Raw genomic sequence first — 23,535 nt, forward strand, 5'->3', positions numbered from 1 at the left:
ACTACCTGACAGAAAGGCCACAGTTTGTGAGGCTGGGGAACTTTGTTTCTGGAATGTTAATGAGCAGTACGGGGGCGCCACAGGGGACTGTTCCAGGTCTATTTCTTTTTCACATTTTATACAGCACACGCCTGCCACATCCAGAAATACTCAGATGATGCTGCCATTAGTGGCATGCATCAGGAATAGACAGAATCTAAATACAGGGATCTTGTAAAAGCTTCCAGTGACTGGAGTCACAAAAACTACTATTATATTGAACACCTCTAGGTTCTGAGTAGTAACAAGTACAAATATCTACGTTTACACCTAGATAACAAACTAGACAGTTGATGCCATCCTAAACAACTCCAATAACCCACTTTATAACATATTCATAGACGGAAAAAAAAACCCCAAACAAAACCCCCCCCATAAATACTGGAAGTCTCCTATCTTTTTGTTGTCAAACGGAGAAATACAGAAAATTATTCGCCCCCACAGTCATCAGGCTTTTCAATTCTCATACAATCAGCAGACATATGATTTTTCCCTCTGGGAAATAAGTTATTCTTATTATTTCTTATTCTTCTGGCCTGGATAATTGGAAACCGACACAGACACGTCACGCTCACTGGTTTTCATGGAAATGTGGAGGAGTACACCCCCCGGAAACAGTGCAGTGCCAGCAGAAAATAAATCGGAAGTATTACTTCTCTTTTTTCGTGAGTTTATTTTTCAAATCATTCTGCACTTAGTAGTGTTGAATGCCACAGCCGTGCGAAATCACAGTGTCGACAGCTTGTGGAATGACCAGGGTTGTCAGCTTGATTTGATGAAACGGTGTGCCGACTGTGTGGAAAACGTTGCACCGGCTGAGAGCAGACTGATGGAGAAGGCAGAGCGGTCCTGCCCCCCTCCATGACCATCTTCAGCTGCTAGCGATAAAAGTTCTCGCTGGCGACACTCTTAACTATGGGCGGGTACCATGAAATCCCTTAACTACTACTGCCACTAAGTCGGTCGTGGAACTGTTTCACAATGCCCGGCTGCTGGTACAGCTGGAAGCTCACAGTAGCCTGATAGTAACGTTACAGGCCTGCTTTTACCATCTCGAAATTTCTTGGCAGGTGAGAGCAGGCCAGCTAGCACTGCTAGCGTTAGCCTTTTCCGCACTGCACCTGTAGGTTTTGATTTTGCAGTTTTTTCCTCTGGCCACACCTTTGCATTGACATCTACCAACTGGAGGAACATTTAACTTCAAAAAGTATTTTTATGGGATTCTTATCGGCGAAGAGAGAAGCGGGCATAAGCTAAAATGGTGAACTGGAGGCGGCTGCTGCGAATGTCCAACCGATCATTTTTGGCCTTCATATTCATCTTCTCCATGTCCACTACTTGTCTCTACTTCATTTACGTGGCTCCCGGAATAGGTTAGTAATCAGCAGTTTACGCTAAACACCTAAGACGGTAACAGTTAATTTAATTACGTCTGAATTATCCTCTGCACCTTAACCATCTGCTGCTGTTGTAGTTGATACTAACGGTAAACAAGGTCGCTAACAGGCTCACTGTTTCAAGTGTGATACCAGGCTCTTGGGTTTATTTGGACTTAGTAATTTTGCTATAATAATATGTCAAATGTGTCTTCTATTGATTATCGAATTAAAACATTGCAATGAAATGATACAATACGCACAAGGGGGTAATATTTTGACACTAATTGTCACTATATTGCTGGTTTATGAATGGGATTGAATGAAATATGGGCTTCAATGTTTTCTGGAATATCTGGCGTTTTTATAATTATTATTTTATTTGTATTATTTTATCTATTTATTTTTAGTTAACGTCAGTCTGTATGTTGCACATAGTGTTATTTTGGTGAAATTGAAAAAAGTATTGTTAGGTTAGGTATGGGCGCTGAATTCTGGAGCTGTGTTGTAATGTTTGTTAAACTGATCATATTCTATCCCAGCATTTTAGCAATTATGGATTAAGACTTTCCAAAACTGCCTTGCCTGAAAAAACTTATTTCAATATCCTGTTTAGATCTACTTTTGAATGAAGGCAGATTCCAGACTTAATCAATTTAGTAGCATATATCCAGTCCTTTTATGTATCTGACTGCACCGCCCCTTTCATGCTAACATGCTCACACCTAGATTGGGAAACCCTGATTTAACTTACTAAGTTGGCAACCACCTTTGCTGACAAGTTGATAACCCCTTCTGTTGGCATAGCTGAAGCCAGTTAAGGAAAAGAGATCCTGGATATTTTGAACTTGCTCTGTAGTAGGGCTACATCCATTGATTATTTTAGTAATATAGTATTCTATCAATTATGCAGTTGATTAAGTAATCTGATAAGAAATACTTGCGTGTTATTTGTGAGCAATAATAAATATTCAAAGAGAAAGAACACGGGTATTTTAAAATTAGCTGCTCATATGTTTGAATTTTAGAAATTACATTAGTCAAAAAACTTAAGAAAAAATTGTATTTGAGTGCAACATTAAAAACACTTTTTTAACAGTATAAAATTCTTAAATGCAAAACATAAATAATGACAAATACAGTGATAATAAATAAATAAAATAAGGGATACATACAACCAAAACTAAGTCATGAAATAAAATAGCCTTTCTGATATTAGTTGGAGGCAACAAGAGTTCTGACAGTATTGCATCTCCTTGATGAGGGGTGTGTGTGTGTGTGTGTACACGTTTTTACTCTCTGCTATTACTGACATGTTTTGTTGTGGTTTTTATTGAGGGGAACAAATTCTATTTTTCCCTCACTTTAATTTTTTTTTAACTACAGCTTGCTTTAAATACAACTACTGTGTTGACTAGGGAATGGGGCAAAACGCTAAATTATTGAAGACCCAGAGTATCAATAACCAACATTACATTAAAAGCACTGCTTTTGGTAGTGGAGAAATTAAGAAAACAGATTTATTATCTCTACATAAAAGTTGTCAGCATAAAAGAGCCTGCATGTGAGGGGCGGGTGTGGCACAGCTCTGTCTCACACACACCCGCAGACCCTGGTCTTTGTGAGGATGGTGGAAAGAATTAAATGTTCAAAAGTGTGGTTGTGCTTAGCTGGAGTCAATGCTGACAGTGCTTGTTGCCTCAAATGCAACAGGTCATTTGTTTGTAAAGGCAGAAACACAAGTATTTAGTGGAAACGTTTAGTGAATGTCCATCATATTCAGTCTGAGAAATGTCGTTTTTGACTGCCTACCTTGTAGTCCATATGGCATTGCTCCAGGTATGTTATGCTAGCCACCTAGAGCACATGTGCACAATTAACTATATTACTGGTTATTTTATTTAAATATAAATGTGGTTTATGGTTTAAAAGTAACTACTATTAGGTTGACTCTTATGAATACGTACATTCAGTATGAGATGGTCAAAATGTCAGCTGAAGTGAAGTTCAATACCCAATGCCAGTTTCAGATCACTCAGTGATTTGGAGGCTGTAAAGTATGACAACATTAAGCCAATGCATCCCTCTGTTTTTTGTCTTTTTGGTTTGTTTTTGACAACACAATGAAGATGATGTCATTCTTCACCTCTTTACACATCATGATGTGTAGCAGTTATTGAGACGTTGAGCTTAAGTGGAGTGAAAGAAAACATTTTGGCAGGTGAAGACTGCCATTAACACATACCCCGCAGTTCCACAAGCTGACTGCCTCCATGCCACACCCCACTGATGCAGTAGTTTGTTGTAAAGGAGCACCAACCAAGCATTAAATTAACGTAATTTTTAGGACTCTATTGTAAATCTCTAGGTGTTAATCCATAGTTTAATCATTTGTAGTAATGGATTTCCAATCTTCATGAGCTACGAGTCATAGACAGCAAAGTGAAAACCAAAACTATGAGGTCTAAGTAATGTAATGTAATGTCTAAGGAGCTTGGAAATAAAGCAACTGGACTTCTCCTCAGTTCAAAGATTGTTATTCACAGTGAACATAGATGGCCTCTTTCACTTTTCTTTCAAACCATCTGTCTTCTCTGTTCAAAATGTGAACATTGGCATCATCCAAAGAGTGACTTTTATCCTTTAGATGCACATGTACAACTCAGTCTTGTCCTGTTGGGTTAGTTCTTCTATGTTGTGCCATGCGTTAATGCCGTTTTTCACAATTTGGCTCATTAGGTGAGGCACATGATCAGTGTGGGTCAACGACCCTCTTAAGGAACAACTTCCATTAGGAATTAAATATCTGGGACTCTTCACCATGTAGTTTTAGAACTGAAGAAGCTTCTTGGATAAGAAGTGAAACATCTTAAAGAAGTCCAGTGGCTTTCTTTCGAAGCTACTTAGACTACCGTGACTTGGATGACTGAGAACTTACGCTGACATATATGGTGGAGGGGGGCAGGATTTCATCAGTGTTCTAAGTTCCTTCTTATTTGACTTCGTAATGGACAGGCTGACAGATTAGGTCAGGTGTGAGTCTCCATAGACTGATGTTTGCAGAGAACATTATGATCTGTAGTGAGAATGAGAGTCTGGAGAGGTGGAAGTATGCTCTGGAGAGAAGAGGTGGGCGATAGCAAGAAAGGATAGCAAGAAAAGTGAAAGCAAAGATTTACAAGATGGTAATAGTATTTAAAAGTTTGACTGTAAATTTTTTTGAGTTTATGTAATGCACTAAGTCAATAACACTAAATTCTATATGTCTGCTCTTTCCATCAGCCAACACATACTTCTTCATGGTGCAGGCTCAAGGCATCATGTTGAGGGACAATGTGAGGACCATCGGCCAGATGATCAGATTGTATACAAACAAGAACAGTACTCTTAATGGGACAGGTGAGTTGTATGAGTGCTCACTGCTATGCTACTATGAGTCCACTGTCAGAGACCATAAAATCTTTTGTAACCTTCACTAAAGCCGTTTCTGCACTGTGATGAGCTCTGAAACCTGACTGAGACTCTTCAAAAAAACCCATTGCTTTGCTGATGATCAGTTTGCTGATGACTACTCTTTCAAGAATTTTTGAAATAAAATGAATGCTGGAGATTAGCCTATAAAGCCCCTTTTCCATTAGTACTTACTTTGTTCGACTTTGCACGGTTAGCCACAGTTTTCAGGGTTTTCCATTAGGTCACAGCACCTGGTACCAGGTACTTTTTTAGTACCTGCTTGCCCGGGGTTCCAAGCGATCCAAGCAGGTCCTAAAATCTGACGTCGTTAGACGATTGGCTGGTCAGTAGCATCACTCGATGAGTCATGAGAGCGTCTCGTTCACGAAAATTAAAACTGTCATTTTTGAAACCCAGCAACCAGGGAAATGGCTGCAAAAAACAACGCCATGATCCCCAAATTTGACGAAAAACCACAGATCAAGCAGGTATATCAAGAGGTATATTCTTTCCTCGACCTCCACCTTTTTTGTAGCCTTCGTGTTGCATATTATTTACATCGTGGGACGTTGCTATGATGAAAGTCATGCACGTTAGGTTGTACTGGATTGTAATGGAAAACCAGTCGATCCGAGTGAAGTTGTGGCGATCCGTGGCGAGTCAATCTAAATAGGTACTAATGGAAAAGGGGCTTAATTAGCAGAGATCTTGGTCAAGTGATGGCTTTTTCAGTAACGGTTTAACTACTGCTAGCTTGAAGGCAGTAGTTAAGGCTTGTTGTACATAGCTGATTAATATAGATCAGTCGATTATATTTAAGATTGTAGCTGTGGGCCACTAGTGTGTCATTGTTCAGCTGGCATGGTGGTGAGGCAGAAGCTAAAGAACTCATAATCATCACTTATAAGGTGACAAGTGATGCCAAGATATACCTGGTAGGGCAAGGCAATATGGCCAAAAATATTTATCACAATATATGTTTGAAAATTTGCTATAACGATAGACAAAATACTTTACAACTCCACAACTTTATTAGTGCAAAAATACCCCATCAATGTGTTTTTACTTAAACTAGCAGCTATTTTTTATGTGCATTAAAGCTATATAAAAATTTAACAGTGCAAATGCAAATTCCTTGCTGACAGTTTAACCAAAAGGCATTTCCAGTGGAAATTGGCAGACATATCTTGATATCATAGTCTATGGAGACTCATACCTGACCTTGATATCTTGTATAATATCCACAAAACTTAAAAAGAGGTTATACACACACACAATATGGTAATACTATGTTCAAGGTCAGTAAGCACAACCAGAATTCATACATAAGGCGCACCAGATTATAAGGGGCACTGTCGATTTTGCAGAAAATCAAAGGATTGATTTTATATAACGACGGCCTGCTTGCATGCTCTACCAAAAATTGTGCTTTGGTGTGTATCTGATGAACGAAAACCAAACCAGTTGCACACCACTGAAGTTGCACCATTTTTACAAACCAATTTTGGTTCATCCGTTTCATTCAACGATCCGCTTTCGCCCTTCTCATTTTCTGTCGCCGCCATGCTTTTTCCGCCATGTGCGCATGAAAACAAAGGCACCGCTTATGTGCATTTTACCCATATTCTATCGCGTTATTTCTTTTTCTTATCATTGCCTAACATTTTACCGGTATTACAGTGAACGGTATGATATGGCCCAGCCCTAATACCTGGTATATTTAAGATTTAATTAATGGCAGGACTTTTTTGAGCAGTCTTGTAGGAATGTGGTCTAAAAGACACGTTGGTGGTTTGGAGGAAGTAATTAGTGAAGTTAACTCAGAAAGACCAATTGGAGAAAAGGAGTCTAAATAAATATCAATGATACTGAAAGTAGCTCTAGATAATGTTACGTCTGTGAGATCGTTATGAGTATTTGTTTTCTCTAATGGTTACTATTTTATTTGTAAAGAAATTCATGAAGTCATTACTAGTTAACCTTAAGGAATGTTTGGTCAAAAGAGCTTTTGTCAGCCTGGCTACAGTGCTGAAGAGAAACTTGTCCAACTCTCTCTTGTCCACCCAGTTATGTTTATTGTTAACCTGCACTTTCAAACTTCTCTCAATGTCGCCTGCTCTGGCCCCAGGAAAAAATTGATTGCAGTTGTTGGTGTCTCTATTTTCACATTTATCAAAACAGAATCGCCAATAACCAGACTTTTTTCCTCAGTGGGTGTGTCACAGAGTAGGGAAAAATTAATGGACGGGTTGGTGGTGTACTGGGAGGTTTCTGTTTGGGACTACTTTTATGCTGATAGTGAGTTGGCTACCAGCTAAGCTTAGCTAATGAATCCCTAAAGACACAGTGAGTGAATTCTGTGAATATATATATATTTAGCTGGTGAATCAACAGAGATGAAATAAAATATTATCCATACATCTTTAATGAAATTGGCTACACAGCTGTTCCAGTTACACCACTGTGTATTGTAACAGGAAAAGGGAGTGATACTCTACTGTGGAGAGTGCCAACACCCACAATACATATACACAATGGATGTATCGGAGAGCAAGTTGGGGTTGATATCTTCTCCACGGATATTTGGCATGCAGACTGGAGCAATCGGGGATCAAAACCAAGCTTCTGATTTGTAGACGGCCTGCTCTCCTGAGCTACAGCCGCAACTAAAAATGATTTTGGTTTAATCTTGTTTATTTTATTTTATTTTTTTTGATTAGTCGATTAGTCCTATTCTAGGCTCCAGTATATACTTTATCTCACCTTTTCAAGTCTGCCCACCTGTTAAAATGACCCTATTGTCTCTTTCCACAGCAAACTAATGTAATGACTCATGAAACATGAATTTGAAACTGATCGGCACCTGCCATGGAACAACAGATGAAAATGAACCTGATGGATAAATATGACATGTTAAATTTGATTTTAAATGTTCATTAATATGCACCACTAATACTTCAATTAAAAAAAATCATACTTCATTAATTATCAACCGATTGTGTGTATCCTGTTAATTGTTCTAGCTTTTTGTTGAATCACATCCAAGTAGTGATTCAAGAGCTCATCAGCTCTCCCATTACCAGATTGTAGGTTGTAGCTTCTTCAATCTTGTTTCTCATATTCCCTTCCATTGAATGCAGGGCAGAAGTTTTTATGTTATTTGTGGGTTCGGATAATCGTGGGTCTAGAGCAGCAGCAGTGATTGGTTTGCTTGGTTTATCATCTTTGATGATGACTTTCTAACCTCAGTTTTATCTGAATTTAGAAGCAGAACATTAGAGGTCATCCAGGTCTTTATGTCTTTAAGACATTCCTGCTGTTTAACTAATTGGTGTGTGTTATCTGGCTTCATGGATAGATAAAGTTGGGTGTCATCTGCATAGCAGTGAAAATGTATGCTATGCCTTCTGATGATACTGCCTAATGGAAGCATGTATAATGTAAACAGAATTTGTCCTAGAACTGAACCCTGTGAAACTTCATAATTAATCTTAGTGTGTTAGTAGGACTCTCCATTTACATGAACAAATTGGAGTCTATTAGATAGATATGACACAAACCGCTGCAGCAAAGTACCTGTAATACCTACAGCATGCTCTGATTACTCTAATAGGATATTATGGTCAACAGTATCGAACGCTGCACTGAGGTCTAGCAGGACCAGCATAGAGATGAGTCCACTGTCAGAATCCATAAGAAGATCATTTGTAACCTTCACTAAAGCTGTTTCTGTGCTGTGATGAGCTCTGAAACCTGACTGAAACTCTTCAAATAAGCCATTCCTCTGCAGGTGATCTGTTAGCTGTTTGACAACTACTCTTTCAAGGATTTTTGATATGAAAGGAAGGTTGGAGATTGGCCTATAATTAGCTAAGACTGCTGGGTCAAGAGATGGTTTAAGTAATGGTTTAACTACTGCCAGCTTGAAGGCCTGTGATACATAGACGATTATTAGCGATAGGTTGATCATATTTAAGATTGAAGCATTAATTAATGGCAGGACTTCTTTGAGCAGTCATGTAGGAATGGGGTCTAAAAGACACGTTGATGGTTTGCAGGAAGTAATTACTTCCTCCAAACTCAGAAATATCAACTGGAGAAGAAGAGCAAATAAATATTAATGGTACTGAAAGTAGCTGTAGATAATGTTACATCTGTGAAATGATTATGAGTATTTTTTTCTTTAATGGTTGGAAGTTTATTTGTGAAGAAGTTAATGAAGTCATTACTAGTTAATGTTAAAGGGATGGTTGGCTCCACAGAGCTCTGACTCTTTGTCAGCCTGGCTACAGTGCTGAAGAGAAACTTAGGGTTGTTCTTATTTTCTTCAATCAGTGATGAGTAGTATAATGTTCTAGCTTTAAAGAGGGCTTCCTTATAAAGGAGCAAAAGTATTTCTCCAGGCTAAATGATGATCTTCTAAATTTGTGATATGCCATTTTCTCTACAGCTTATGAGTTATCTGCTTCACTGTGTGGGTTTGAGAGTTATACCAGATTATGTGTAGAACGAGGTGACTGCGGCCTGTAGTGTAAAGCTCGGTAGCAAAATCGCCAGTAAGACTAGGAAAGATGCCGAACTATTCTGTTGTATTGCTCTGTTTCATTGAGTCACACAAGCAACACTCTAATCACATTTAGTAATGAAGAGGTAGTAAACTTGTACAATTGTTATCCAGTACTACAACAGCAACTGGTTGCTATTGCCTCAGTCATTGTTGTTCAAAGTAGTGCTTTTACTTCTTCACTGGAACATTAAGTATATCAATGAGCCAGTGAAAGGGTACTACTCTGAAGCATTTAGCATTTGCTTCGGGGGCTATATTACTAAGTAGCTGGGATAAAGTTGTCCCTATTTTTGGTTGTTTATACTACAGATTATCCTGATGGCACTAACTCCAGTGAGTACCTGGCCCAACCAACTACTTACCTCCCTGAGAACTTTACCTACGCTCAGAACCTCCCTTGCCCAGAACGATTACCTTCTATGAGTGAGTACATTGCTATCAGAAGATAAGTGCTAAAGTTTTTGGGGGAAAAAACATTTTGTTGTAGTTTTGTTTTGTTTTTGTTTTTTTAGTTTTTCATTTCAAGTATGTTTGTGGAATAACCTCCCGCTTAAAAATAATCTCCTCAGAGGGCCTTATGGAAGTAAATATGACAGAGGTCCCTATGGAGGTGATAGAAATGAAGTTCTCCAAGTTTTTTGGCGTCGAGTTTGGAGGCCAGTGGAAACCAAAGGACTGTAGACCTCGCTGGAAGGTGGGTTTTACAAGTCTGGTAATTGTATATTGTAAAGACTAATGATGAAACATACTTAAACATTTGTATTGGCTGGTATGGCCTCTGGTGGAACTGCAGCTATAGATGATTGTAGAAATCAAATAATCTAACAACTATTTCATTGATTAATCGAGTAATTCGGGAAGAAATACATTAATGACAAATCATGTCATATTAAGAAACTGCAGTGTTTTAAAGTTTAAGTGGATACAGCATGTGTCACAAAAAACAAACCTTTTGATTGTGCTTATGTGGCATATTAAAATGTAATTTTTAAAAATAAATTTAGTGTCTTGACTGGAAGCTGGAAGTCTGCTCTTCTTTTGGCTTTGGATTATTTTTTGATTCACCTCAGTTGTGGTGGTATATTTAGGCAAAATGATCACAAATTCTTCCATTTCCAAATTTGTCCAGATAGTTTTCTTGGCTTAAAGTGGGCTATATACAACAGTAAGCATGTGAAGTGTCTATGATGCCTTATTTGACTCAATTTTATAGGAAAACACTGTAAATAAAGTTATATTAAATTAAATTGGATGTAATTAAATTAGATCCATGTTATGCATGCTAATACCTTATTCTACTATAGATATAACCCTAATGATTTTCTTACAAGAAAGCATTTGTTGATAACAGGCAATAAAAACTCCCTTTTAACAGAAGGAAAACTCTGAAAGATCCAAACTCAAGGAGGGCAGGCATCTGTCACAAACTCGGTGGGGTGAAAGAGGAAATGAGTAGTGAGAAACTATTACTGAGCATATTTGTTGGGCTACTAACTTCAGTTAATAACTGCACATTTTTGTGCTGATTCTTACTCTGATATCTATAGGTGGCCATCCTTATTCCATTTAGAAATCGCCATGAACATCTTCCCATCCTTTTCCAACACCTTATCCCCATGCTTCAGAGACAGCGACTGCATTTTGGCTTCTACGTCATTGAGCAGGTACAGTGAGTTGTCTGTTAATTGCACTGAAGGATATACAGTTATTATTCAACTGAATGTGATTCTTCTGAGCTCAGCATGTGCAAAAAGCATTTTCCAAGGAATAGCTCTCAATGAAAACCAATTGTAGGGATGAACCATTACCACATGACATTCTTGATACTAGGACTGCATCTTTTGATTGTAGTAAAATAGTAGTAAATTGTAGTGATTGATTGATTGTAGTAAAATAGCAACAACAAATATTCAAAAGTCTTTCAAAGTGAACTTTCCTGGTTGGGTTAAACTTTGTTGGGTTAAATGTTTTCTAAAGTGGTTTCCATTGTAGAAATTGCAATGTTTAACTGCATACATCTGTCAGAAAAAGTAAACTCCTTGATTGTTCCATATCATTTCTTTTTAAAGAAAAAATTTTCTTAAATGCAAAATTATATGAATAAAGTACAGTCAAAGGTCTAAGTCAAATATAATAAGAAATATATGCAATAGATTTTTCCTTTTTTTTTTTTTTTCTTTTTTTTTTTCAAAATCCTGTTCTGCCTGTCTAAGGCAGAACAGGGAGGGGGAAAAAAAGAAGAGGGGAGGGGGGTAAATAGATACAGATCAAGGAGAACCGGGCAATCCGCAGCCCCCAAGAGTACCTAAAACCTAAGGCCATGCATCTCGGCGATATCTGTGCGCATCCATCCAAGCAGGAGTAGGAAGGGTGCCCACAGCCAAAGGGTGGGAGTCCCAGACAACTAGAGGTCACAGGCAGCTGACTACACTACAGGCCGGCCACTCTGGTGGAAGCTGAGGTCAGGGTCCCAAAGCTCCAGGTGCCCAAGAAGTACCCGATACCCACCTTCATCCATGTGCAAGGCATAGAGGGAAATACTACTAAAAATAAATACTGTTTTAGCTGTTTAGCAGTTATCGAAATAGTTTTGTGAGCTTTAAGCTGAGATTCTGGCGTTTCTGGCAAAATACATTTATATTTAAAAATCAATTCAGGATTTAATGAATCGATATCGCATTATTCAAACTAAAATCAGGAAATCATTTTTTTTAAACCCACCCCTAGTAATTGTCCTACAGACATGTCTATTAGTGTGAAAGTAGAAAGAGACGTATGTGTAGATACAGATCAGCTGACTCAGTACAGCCATGGCGTGTTGTTTTGGTTTGCTAAAGCTGCTGCTGGCAGAACTCCACGGACTCGTGCAGCACCTAAAAATCTTTACGCTGGATTTCCTGGAGGGTCAAGCATGCGTCAAAGCTGGACAGTTGTTTTTTTGTTGTTGTTGTTTTTTTGTCTATGGACACCAAAATATCCATCATGTCGCTGTTTGGTGGAGAAGCTGGTTCTGGTGACTCTTCGGGGGGGGCTTCATTTCGAGGACGCTGTTCCTTTGCTGCTGGAGGGAATCGGTGCCTTGTTACCTGGTTTTCCCATAACAATGCACTCGAAACACTCGGGAATAAATTGCTGCAAACTGTCCAGGTCTTCTTTACGATCCTCCTGAGTGGTGAAGTCGGTTAAATATGTATGCAATCTAAACTAAGGCATAATAAAAAGTACCATTACTCTGTCTTCTTGGAAGGCTTTCTTACTTTAATAGAAGGCAAAAAGTGTTCTGACAGTGTTTAATCTCCTGGTAGATTTGTTTAAGTGTGCTAGTAATTGAGTCAGTTTGTGGCTGTAAGCATTTAAAGGTGTGTGTTGTCTCTGCAGTGAAGAAAAGTGAGCATATCAGTATTCTGAAGTTTTTGTGCAAGACATTATGATGGTCTAGATGTTAATTAATATTAATAATAATTTAGTGTCCAGCCTAACAACCCTCTGGGCAGTGGTTCAGAGTTTTACTGGCCCATGTGCATTTTTGTTGGTCTGTGAAGAAAGTTTTATTTTTATATTTTTAAATATTAATGCAATTTAATTAACACAGTATCTTATATTATTTCACTTTCAATCTGAAAAACGTTGTGAAAGCTTGTGAAATAAATATGGTCTAGTACACCCCATTCTCCCATTTAAAGTTACCCCTGTTTGCTTCCATGTGAAACAGGACGGCAAGCTGTATAATTCAAACATGGTACTAAGTTAACAGCATATTTCAATACAGTGTCTGGAGGCTTACTGTAGATTGCTCTCTGTGTAAAACAAGCAGCGGTCAATGGAGCAGCTACAAAGTTTGCTTTGTGATTTGTGATTTTTTTTTTTTTTTTTTTTTTTTGCTAGAAACTCATTTTCATTTAATTAACCTGGACTTACCAGCTCAGTAATTGCTCCGCCTCTTTGCTCTTGGCTGTGCGTCTGTGTGTAAACAGGCTCCAGTTCCACTTTAAACTATGCCAGCGTCATTATCACCGCTGCTGTTGTATTATAAGTGTTTTTATCCATTTTTTAAAAACTGGGGGCTGCACAGGGACAATGTTGTCAAATTATTATTCATGCTGTGCTCCTAAATAAATTTCTATAGCAGGTCTGTTTTTAGTTGCAAAAGTGGGTGAAGCACTTAATACACAGTGTTGTTGTTGTTGTAGTAAAGCGACGCATCGTAGCAAAGAATTTGTATTGAGGATTTTTTTTATAACCCTGTTATTCATTGTTTACTTGATAAATTGCTGCGCGCCTACTTGCTATTCATATTTCAAAAAAGATTGATGTTGGGTTGGCATTAGAGCCAGTTTTATTCTGCTATGTTTAGATGGGCATCTTGGGTGAGATAAAAACTGGAGTTTTGAGCAGCTGAATAGTTATTAGCTGCTCTCATCTTTCAAGATGTTTTTTTGTACGTGATCCTGTATGTGTTAAAAAAAATCTTCTTCTTCCCCTTCTTACCCCTTCTTTCGCCTTGTTCCCTTTAGTGATCACCACAGCGGATTATTCGCCTTCATCTCACCCTGTTCCTAGCATCCCCCCCCCTGTCACACTAACCCTCTGAATGTCCTCCTTCACCTCTGTGGTCTTCTTCTTTTCCTCCTGTCTGGCAACTCCCATTTTCGTCACCCTTTTATCCAGTATATCCAGTATTCCTACTACTGTACATGTCATGTAAACGGACTGGTTCTTACATAGTGCTTTTCTACTCTGAGCGCTGAAAGCGTTTTACACAACTTGCCTCATTCACCCATTAATGCAAACACTTTTTTTCTATGCAAGTGCTTCTAAGAATTAAGTATTACCTTTTTGCTCCAGTACTCAGTACTCTAGAGGACACACCAAACATCTTCTTTGCTTTTTCCCTCATCAGTACCAGCTATACTTCTTCTTCTCATGAATTTCTCTTTGTGTGGTCCCTGACCCAGGACCAATTTGCCATGGGAGACCCTAGCCCAGGAAACCAAAAAAACCCCAAACTATTATAAATACTGCTAAAATCCATGCATTCATCCTCACAGTAGTTTCAGTACAAGTGAGGTGAAAATAATCAGTTGTTACGTTTATATCTGTTACAAAACCAAATGTACTGTCTGCAATAACTTGTCTGATGTAGTGCAAAAGTTACAGATAGTTAGGACTGATAGTGTATTTTGCCTAGTTCACATGTTAAAGATGACACTGTTATGAATATAGTTGCAAATGAGTATATAATATTTAATTTTTAGTATTGATTAAAATCTTTTTGTTTTTTGTTGTATAATTTGTTGACAACCCCACTATGAAGTCTACATCTTTGAGAAATTAATAAAATATGTGTAATACCCACTACCTTGCACTAAAATTCATGCCCTGTAAATGAGGAAATACCAAAGTGAATGAAAGTATGAAAATGTAAATGTGAATTGCTTCCACATGTGTTTACTATATTTTTTATTGACACAGAAAAGCTAAACAGAACTAATTTTATAAAAATGTAATCCTTACCTGTTTTTGCAGTTTACTAATTGCATTGTTTCAGATCTCAATTGCAATTCAGTGTGCTTGCTTTAAATAAGTGCTAATGTAGTTTACTATACTGAATTGTTGTTACTGGCAAAAAAAATTGCACCATGCGCACCTGAAATGTGTACTTTTTAGAGTGGAAGCCAACCATTCAACAGAGCCATGTTATTTAATGTGGGATTCATGGAAGCTATGAAGGACTTGGACTGGGACTGCTTGATTTTCCATGATGTTGACCATATCCCTGAAAATGACCGAAACTACTATGGCTGTGGTCAGATGCCACGCCACTTTGCTGCCAAGCTGGACAAATACATGTACATGTGAGTTTGTGGAAAATCTACCAGACTGGTAGGATAATAATTTAATTGCAACAGACCTGGAGTTATTAACTGACTAGAAAGTTTCTGATTTTTAATAATATATTGTGTTCTTTTGTTGTTTTCAGTCTTCCATATAGTGAGTTCTTTGGTGGTGTGAGTGGGCTCACTGTGGATCAGTTCTGGAAGATTAATGGTTTTCCCAATGCATTTTGGGGTTGGGGTGGAGAGGATGATGACTTATGGAACAGGTGAGTTACCAACTACGTTGTGTTCTTACTTTGCTAGCTACTGAGGAAGCTGCTGGATAAACTGCTGAGTTTGCAATGTGTGATCTACTAAAAATCTTGGACAAGTAGCCACTGTCCAAAATTCATAATCATAAAGCCTGGACAGCACCTAAAAAAAACTAGGTGAAGTTCTGGCCTCTATTAAGTAAAATATAGAGAAATTTGGGGTCATTCAAGACTTTTGCACAAGATAAGAGTCTGAAGAAATCTAAAAAATAAAATATTAAATTGCAACCTAACAGAAAAAAGGAAAGAAGGACATGCTGTATTTAATTTTCTTTTAAATTGTATCTGTTTATTATATCTGTTTAAATAGATGAAGGAAAAACTGTTTACTGGAAATAGTTTTGGTGATTTGCAGCGTAAAATGTCTGAATGGTCAAACTGGCTGTTAAGTTTATTTTACATTTTTAAAACGTAACTTTAAGTTTTTACAACGAAAGCTATCAAAAGAATGTGAAATTCAATCAAAACAGTGGCTACAGTGCGCTACAGTAATACTGAGAAAATCGTCTGCAGCTAACTATCCAAGTCAAAGTTGTTTTTTGTTTTGGTTGTTTTGGGTTTTTTGAAGAAATCTCTTGGTGACATTCTGCAATTGAGTTAAAGAGGCTTGTTTATAGTGGAAAGTAGATACACCCCAAAGGAAGGAGGGGGGGCTCCCAACCGCTGACTGCTAGCTGATAGTTGGCTGTCGGTTAACACCGCAGTCCCAAACCTTTTTTGCGCCACGGACCGGTTTATGTCCGACAATATTTTTACGGACCGGCCTTTAAGGTGTTGCGGATAAATACAACAAAATAAAACCAGTACCGGTACCCAAAAAAAATGTATTCATAACACACAGGAAAAGACACAGGGAAACTGAGGTAACGGTAATAACGAATAAAAGCCCTGAAAACCATAAATTTCACACCTGAAACTCAACACTCGCGGCCCAGTACCAAACGACTCACCCCACCTGCAGTGATGTACTGAAAACTATTTGTTCCCACCATTTAGCAACGTCGTTGACATAAGTTCTGAATGTTTATACATTTTGCATGCACGAAATAGAAAACAGAAAAACATATTTTTGATCCTATCCTTAAAAAGTCCACAATAAATTCAAACTTGTGCACCCAATTCTTTTTTTCAAATGTGTGCTTTACAGTCATTCCAGCCTGCAAAAGAACTAGTTTAAAGGAATAATTAAAAGCCCAGAATTATTATTGATGTTATGTATACACTAATATTGGTTTTAATTCTGTAAATAGTGATGCGGCTCGATTTCCTTGCAGGGTTCAGTATGCCGATCTGAATGTCACACGACCAGAGGGGGAGATTGGCAAATATAAATCGATTCCTCACCATCACAGAGGAGAGGTGCAGTTTCTTGGGAGGTATAGTTTCTTTTTTCATATTGAAAAAATACATTTACAAAATGTCCCAACTCTAAAGAATAATATTTTTTTTAAAGCATTAAACCTTTAATTTGAATCGAGAGTTTATTTTGTTTTGATTTTAACTGCAGCAGATCTAACATCCTCCAGATGGCGCATACAAATATGTTGTACATAAACATAATTTAGGAAAAAGAGCAGAGCAGACCATCCAGTAGTTGGATTATGGTTTCCACCGGTCTGTGTCTTTGTAGCCTGTTGTGTTCACTTGTCTATGGGTCTGTTTATGAGAGGAAACTGCTTGCACAATTTAAACTTGCTACAAGAGGTGTTTGGATTAACTTCAGACCTTCTTAAAGTCACATCATTGGTAATGCTGTTGAGATCTTAGAGTGGATCTACTGTATCTGCCTTGACGCTGATCTGCACACCATCTGAACTACACACCAGTGTAACATGGCGGAAATGTTATGGCCTGGGAATGTGGAACCATGTGACTTTTTTTAATGATGTGATTGCTGATGGAAGTAGCAGGATGAATTCTGAAGTATACAGGGCTATACTCTCTGCTCAGATTAAGCTAAATACTGCAAAATGTAACAAATGGTGCTTCGCAGTGCAAATGGATAATGACCAAAAGTCTACTACAAGGAACCCAAGAGTTTCTTAAGGCAAAGGAATGGGATATTCTTTAATGATCAAGTAAGTCACCTGATCTCAATCCAACAGAGTTTATGATTTTCAGTTACTGAAAATAAAACGACACAGTTCACATAGTCGGCAGCTAAATCTGTTTGCAGTAAAGGCCTGCAACCTGTAATCATTTTCAGCATGATCAGTTTCTCTAATTGTTGTAGAACTTTGGCCCTCTGTACTTGACTTGGTTGAGTTTCTGAACATTTCGGTCAAGTTTAGATCTGGACTTTGATTGGGCTGTCGCAATACTGTGATTGCTTTCTTTCATTTTCAGTCATTCTGTTCTATATGTAGTTGTCAGAGGGAGAGAGGCCCATGTTTGACTCTAGAATACTTTGCTATACAGAGGAGTTCATGGTTGACTCACAAGTCCAAGTCCTCAATCCTCCAAGTCTGTACTTGATAGTATGTTTTTGTTAATATGCTGTTTTCACCAAATTTGGCCTTGTGAATTATGGCCAAGCATCTTCACTTTTGGTCTTATCTGTCTTGTGGTTTGTTCAGATCTAACTTTGCAAAACTGAGCCTTGTTCTTTTTAGAGAGAAGGGGCAGACAAGCTATACCTGTTTAGTCTTTGTGTAATTGTACTGTTATGAACTCTGGTATTTAACAGTGCTAACTGGGGCCTGTGGAGTCCAAGATGTTTCTCTTGGGGTTTTTTTTTATTTTAATGTTATTTCTGTGAGCATTTCACAGGCTGTGGTACATATGGGGTAAATTTACTAGGTTGTCCTGGGAAAGTTGGCATTGTGCTAACACACACCTGAATGCTCCAGACCAGGAAATTGCCTAAACGTCTGCTTTTGTAAATGTGTTCACATTTGCTGATGATCAGTTATGCAAGTATATTTGATTAGCAGCACCTAATGCCTGTTTGATATGCAGTCTATTGGGGTGGTGTACAGAAGCAGAATTACAAAAGTAATGACCAAGTACTTCCAGACCTGACTATATTTAGATAACGGTTACCTTAATGTTGGACCTGTTTAGACACTTTGGGTCTAATAACCTGATGCTTTAATCTCATGAATGCCCAAATAGGAGTAGAGCAGGTAGAGTGTACTGATACTGTGTCACTTTTTGTTTGTAGGTATAAACTCCTAAGATATTCCAAAGAGCGGCAACACTTGGATGGTCTCAACAACTTGCATTACAGTCCACACATCTCACTTAGTAGTCTGTACAAGAACATCTCTGTGGACCTTTATCCTGAGCTTGCCCCTATCACAGAGTACTGAACTGACCCAGCCACATCCTGCACTCCCTGAGCTCACCCTGCTCTCTTCCAGTCTGACCTCCTGGTGTTATCTTCAGCAGTTCAGAGGTAAAGCTGTGGAGAAGAGGAGGTGGCACAGGCTCTGAGGGATGAAGAGAAGCGCCATATAATGCTGCCAAGAAATCTTGCTGTGGAAAAAATCCAATCCAAATAAAAAAGTTTTTTTTGTTTTTCAAAGGCAGTGGCTAGTTTCTAAAGATGAACTATTCATTCTGTGTGTCAGTTGAAAAATGTGTGGGTGTGCTGAGTGTGAATTGATGAGTTTGTTGCTGCATGTCATTTTGTTTGTACCAGCTTAACTACAAGTCGACATTAATCTTGAGCAGCAGTTATCTCAACTCTAATGTTTACTGCAAAGCCTTAATGTGGCAAAACCACAGCTCCCTGCTCTCGGCTCTGCACTGCTTCACGTCTGATGTATAAAACCATCACCTTACAAGCCAATAAACATTTTTTTTCTCAATTTTTATTTCATTTGTTTTATACATATCATTTTGTTATAACGGTAATCTTTTTAAAAGAGGGACACACAGTTAACATTTATATACATATATATATATATATATGATGTACATTTTTTTTTTTCTTATTTTAATAAATTGTATTTATTTTCGGTTTCAGGATGTTTAGTATTTCTCTTTTGTCTTGTTTTTTTTCTCCTGCACTGCTGCTGAATCTGCATGAACATGTATGTAAATATCAGCCTCTTAATGATCACAGAACACAGATATGTAAATAGTCTTTGAATGCTTGAGCAAATACAGTGATATTCCAGTGGATATGAATTTTATTTTGGCAGCTACCCTTGATTTGAGTATTTAATAAGAGTGAATCATTCCTTTCCAGCTGGAAGTTCTAACGATGTAAGATGTTTGGGTCAAAAAGCATCCACATCTCATTATTTGTTATCATCATTTTCATGCCTTAATTTTTTTTTTTACACATTTTTTTCAAACATAAATTAATTTCATCAGGTAGAGATCTGTGTATTTAAATTATTTTCTTTCTTTCTTTCTTTTTTTAATGTGCACTGTACAAGTAAAAGTTAGATAAAGCATGACTAAGGCGCTCCATGACTTTATAAAAAGAGCATGGCTGGCCAGCGTGTCTGCACAACATGCTTAGTACAGGTTCATGGTTTCACATAAGTCTATATTTTTTGTCTCAGATGTTTTTATTTTTTTATGATTTTCTATGCTTTTGTTTGTTTGTTTTTTTCCAAGTGCTGGACGATATGATAGACCTCTTTATTGTACTGTACCATGTAATGAAGCATGGCAATTTGATGTGTGGATGATGTGTCTGGACTGTGGCTTTAAATGTTTTGGGGTTTTGGTTTTTTTCCCAAAGTTGCCAAGCAGTGAGAAGAGCCTGAACGAGAGAACATTGGTGTGAGCTTCTCATAGGTATTCATGCTGTGAAAACAGGGTTTTTTTCTAAACCTAAGCACTAGAGCGAGTAATGAGAGAAATGTGTACACAGAATTTTTGGTGACATTGACGGTTATGATTCTCTGTGTCTTTAGGATTTAAATTTGACCATGATTTGTATGTTTGGAGATTTTATGTTTTTAAATAGTTCTCTGCCCATGTTTGTCCTGACTTTATTTGCTGATTATTGAATCCTGTTAAACGGCTTCAGAATGAACCTCTTACTCTCCCATACATGTGTCAATTTGGTTTTTGGTTGTCAGCCTAAATGGTGTTCCTGCTTTGGATTGTCCACTAATTTAGAGCATTGGTGACCAAATATGTTTACCTCTGCAACTGCGATTCATGCCTACCTACAGACCGATTAGTCAGAATAAGATATGAACACAAACTGTCCAGCCTGATTTTGTGTGAATGGGTACCACATAAGTAACAAGAAACAAGACAAATTCAGTGATTTGCAAATTAAACCTCGGATTTAATGCAAAATTGTACAACAGCATATCCATATAGTATAACTAATTTTAGTGTTTTGGTTGGCTGGAAATTGTTGAATGTTTCAACCTCTAGAAGCTCAGACAATATTGCAATAAAAGCGCACAGTTATTTAGGGAAAATCAAGAACACATCAGCATCAGATTCACTTAAATGACCACACATTTACATGAAAATCAATTCGATATAAGTTTCAAACATATACATCGTTACATTCTATTCTGTGGTTTTCAACAGCAGGCGAGATTTGCCTCTTGTTGTAAAATTGGAAGTGGAAGGAGATGGCCTATATTGTGTTAAAAGTTTGAAATCTGCAGATAAACTGCGTAACAGATGTTTAAGGTACTTTTGCTAAGAAGCAACTCTTAAACAAAAATTTAAAATACATCAAAACGACTGGCAACAGATGATGCATTATTTATATTTTTTCTTTATAGATAAAACTAAGTTCATAGAAAGTTATCTTGATCACTGAAATTAAAATATCCCACTGATGGAGAGAATTTTGTTTTATATTTTCTGTATGTTCCATGTTTTTGAGCTGTGAAAGGTCATGATATGGAAAGACTAGTGAGAACCTACAATCCCATCCAGGCTCAGGTTTCAGAAACACTCTGCTTTATCACAGAGTAGGATCTGCAGGATCTAAAGGCATGCACTTGTCTTTCTTGTGACTCTGCTGTCATGTTTTGTTTTTGGTTCTATTTTGTATTAATGTGATCCTCCAGTGACAGTACTAATGCCTTAATTTCCAACTTGTAGTAAAATATTAAAAGCAGTATTCAGAATAAAAACCTTGTTTCACACGGGATTGGATTAGATCATCTGGTACATTAACTTGCCCCATTTCCATCATCAGTGTACACCTGAAGTTTATACCCCTCTGCTGGGATATTTTTTTGTGGTGCTTAAAGCCTAACAAAAGCATGCCAACTGGAAGAAAATGGAAACTGTATGTAGTTCAAACAGCCAGATAGACTAAAGACCTATAGGTAGGTGTGGTTGCTGACTGAATCCATTGAAAGTCTCTAGTATATGTTGTTTTGTTTTGTTTTTTTGCTTTAAGTCAGTCTGTGTAATAAGAGTATTTTCCATTATGAACTGAGAGATGGTCTGACAGGGCAGCCAACATATAGCTCCTTTAGGAGGTGACTTGACTGGCCAAAACTGATCCATATACAGAAGTGGGTGAGAGTTTTCTTGATTGTCAGCTCACTGGGTCTCAGTATCAGGTGAAACTGACTTTTTCATCACATGATTATCAGTAGTCTAAAAGTATGTAAGGTTGTTCAGGTAATGTGTTCACCATTGGGGAATGGTTATTCTATTTGTAGTATTTGTGCCTTGAGTTTTTATGTTACTTTATGACTTTACATTCAACATTAAAAATGTTCTATTTTACTGAATTATCAATGATTTTCACCCTTCACATTAATTATATGAAGTCTAAAAGAGTATGCAGTATGTTTTTCATGTTTCAGATCCAAAAGGTTTTGATGGAATGTTTTGCATACTTTGTCCTCTCTTGCCTTGATGTCCTGTCATCCTTTAATGATCTACCATCACTATCTGTGGGTCATTTTTAAGAAAATCTTGCCAACAATGCACTAAGACTGAGCTGTCAGGGCAGTGGACATTTTATCCATGTCCTTTGTAGCTGAGGTGCCTTTAAAAATGATCAATAAATAAACAATCTGTGTTTCACATCCTTCCAAGAGAATATAGTTTGAAGGCAACTACATATTTTGTGCAAAGATCCTCAAGCTTTGAGGCTAATCAAAGCAATGGCTACACCTTAAAACATATTTTATTTTCTTCATTCTGTATGGCTCGGTCTTAAACTACATCTGTGCACAACAGATTGTAGGCCATAACTAGTTTCCATGTGCATGAAGACGAGCAGAAAAAAGAGGTTTTGCTTTTACGGCTGGCACAGGTGGTAACTTTCCACTGTGTAGAAAGCAGTTACTAAGAACCTGATGTGATGACTTTATGTCCTTGACAGTGTGAGACATTCATACCTCTTTGGGTGTTTGCCAGTAAGTTCACCTTTTTTGGTGATAAACCGTCAAGTTTGTTCATATGGTGAAAAAACCCAAAATGTGTTAAGTTACTGTTGTTTATAGCTACAGTGGTTGTTATTTCAGAGTTGATAGAGACATTTTCTAAATAATGACCCAATTGTGTCATGAAACTAAGAGTAATAACTGAAATTTTAAAAAGAAAACAAAATCACTCCCTGCCATGCTCAAGTTGGTCTGAGTATTTTATATTTAATCCCAGTTTCATCTAAACAAAGTAGCCTGTGTTCTTTGTAGCTCTTTGATCCTAACTGTCTAATCGTCACGTTTTTCATGCCCACAAATCTCTATAAAAGAACAAATGAGCCAAACCTGTTAAAATGTTAATGTAGCACCTACTCCCTGGAGTTGTGCCTCTTACTAGCAGGTGCTAGAGCCCTTCATATTGTCAGATTTCTGCGGTCTTTAGTTCCAGACAGTATAAAACAATTTAAGTGTTTTATGTTGTTACTTTGTGAAAGCTTTTTTTTCTGTCAATCAAAAAGTAAATAAACACATCAGCATATTCTGGAAAGTGAGCTGTCTCATCTGCTTTCTTGTCCTCATAACATTACATGTGTTTGTTGTGACATTTATCTCCAGGCTGCCTTGGTGAAG

General features: G+C 37.6%; 1 protein-coding gene across 2 annotated transcripts; it reads left to right on the forward strand.

The window, feature by feature from the left end:
- Positions 1–650: 650 nt before the first annotated feature.
- On the forward strand, positions 651–23,452 carry b4galt6 (UDP-Gal:betaGlcNAc beta 1,4- galactosyltransferase, polypeptide 6). 2 transcript variants are annotated; one of them, XM_003448778.5, is made up of 9 exons: positions 651–1,412; positions 4,698–4,814; positions 9,745–9,858; positions 10,005–10,129; positions 10,983–11,099; positions 15,103–15,290; positions 15,416–15,538; positions 16,858–16,959; positions 18,747–23,452. In XM_003448778.5, the coding sequence occupies exons 1-9, from the start codon at positions 1,298–1,300 to the stop codon at positions 18,892–18,894; spliced, it is 1,149 nt and encodes a 382-aa protein (XP_003448826.1). In that variant the 5' UTR covers positions 651–1,297; the 3' UTR covers positions 18,895–23,452. The 2 variants fall into 2 exon arrangements, with proteins under 2 accessions (XP_003448826.1, XP_025755450.1); XM_025899665.1 differs by lacking the exon at positions 651–1,412 and adding an exon at positions 4,486–4,600.
- The last annotated feature ends 83 nt before the right edge of the window (positions 23,453–23,535 follow it).

The sequence above is a fragment of the Oreochromis niloticus genome, linkage group LG17 (genome assembly GCF_001858045.2).
Source record: "Oreochromis niloticus isolate F11D_XX linkage group LG17, O_niloticus_UMD_NMBU, whole genome shotgun sequence".
Taxonomy (NCBI): Eukaryota; Metazoa; Chordata; class Actinopteri; order Cichliformes; family Cichlidae; genus Oreochromis; species Oreochromis niloticus.

What these genes read in the sequence shown, in the direction of transcription:
- b4galt6 (XM_003448778.5), top strand. Translation starts at nt 1,298, where the DNA reads ATGGTGAACTGGAGGCGGCTGCTGCGAATGTCCAACCGATCATTTTTG. An exon ending in ACTGTAGACCTCGCTGGAAG is followed by an intron (nt 10,130 to 10,982) that starts GTGGGTTTTACA and finishes TGATATCTATAG; the next exon opens with GTGGCCATCCTTATTCCATT. An exon ending in GATGATGACTTATGGAACAG is followed by an intron (nt 15,539 to 16,857) that starts GTGAGTTACCAA and finishes ATTTCCTTGCAG; the next exon opens with GGTTCAGTATGCCGATCTGA.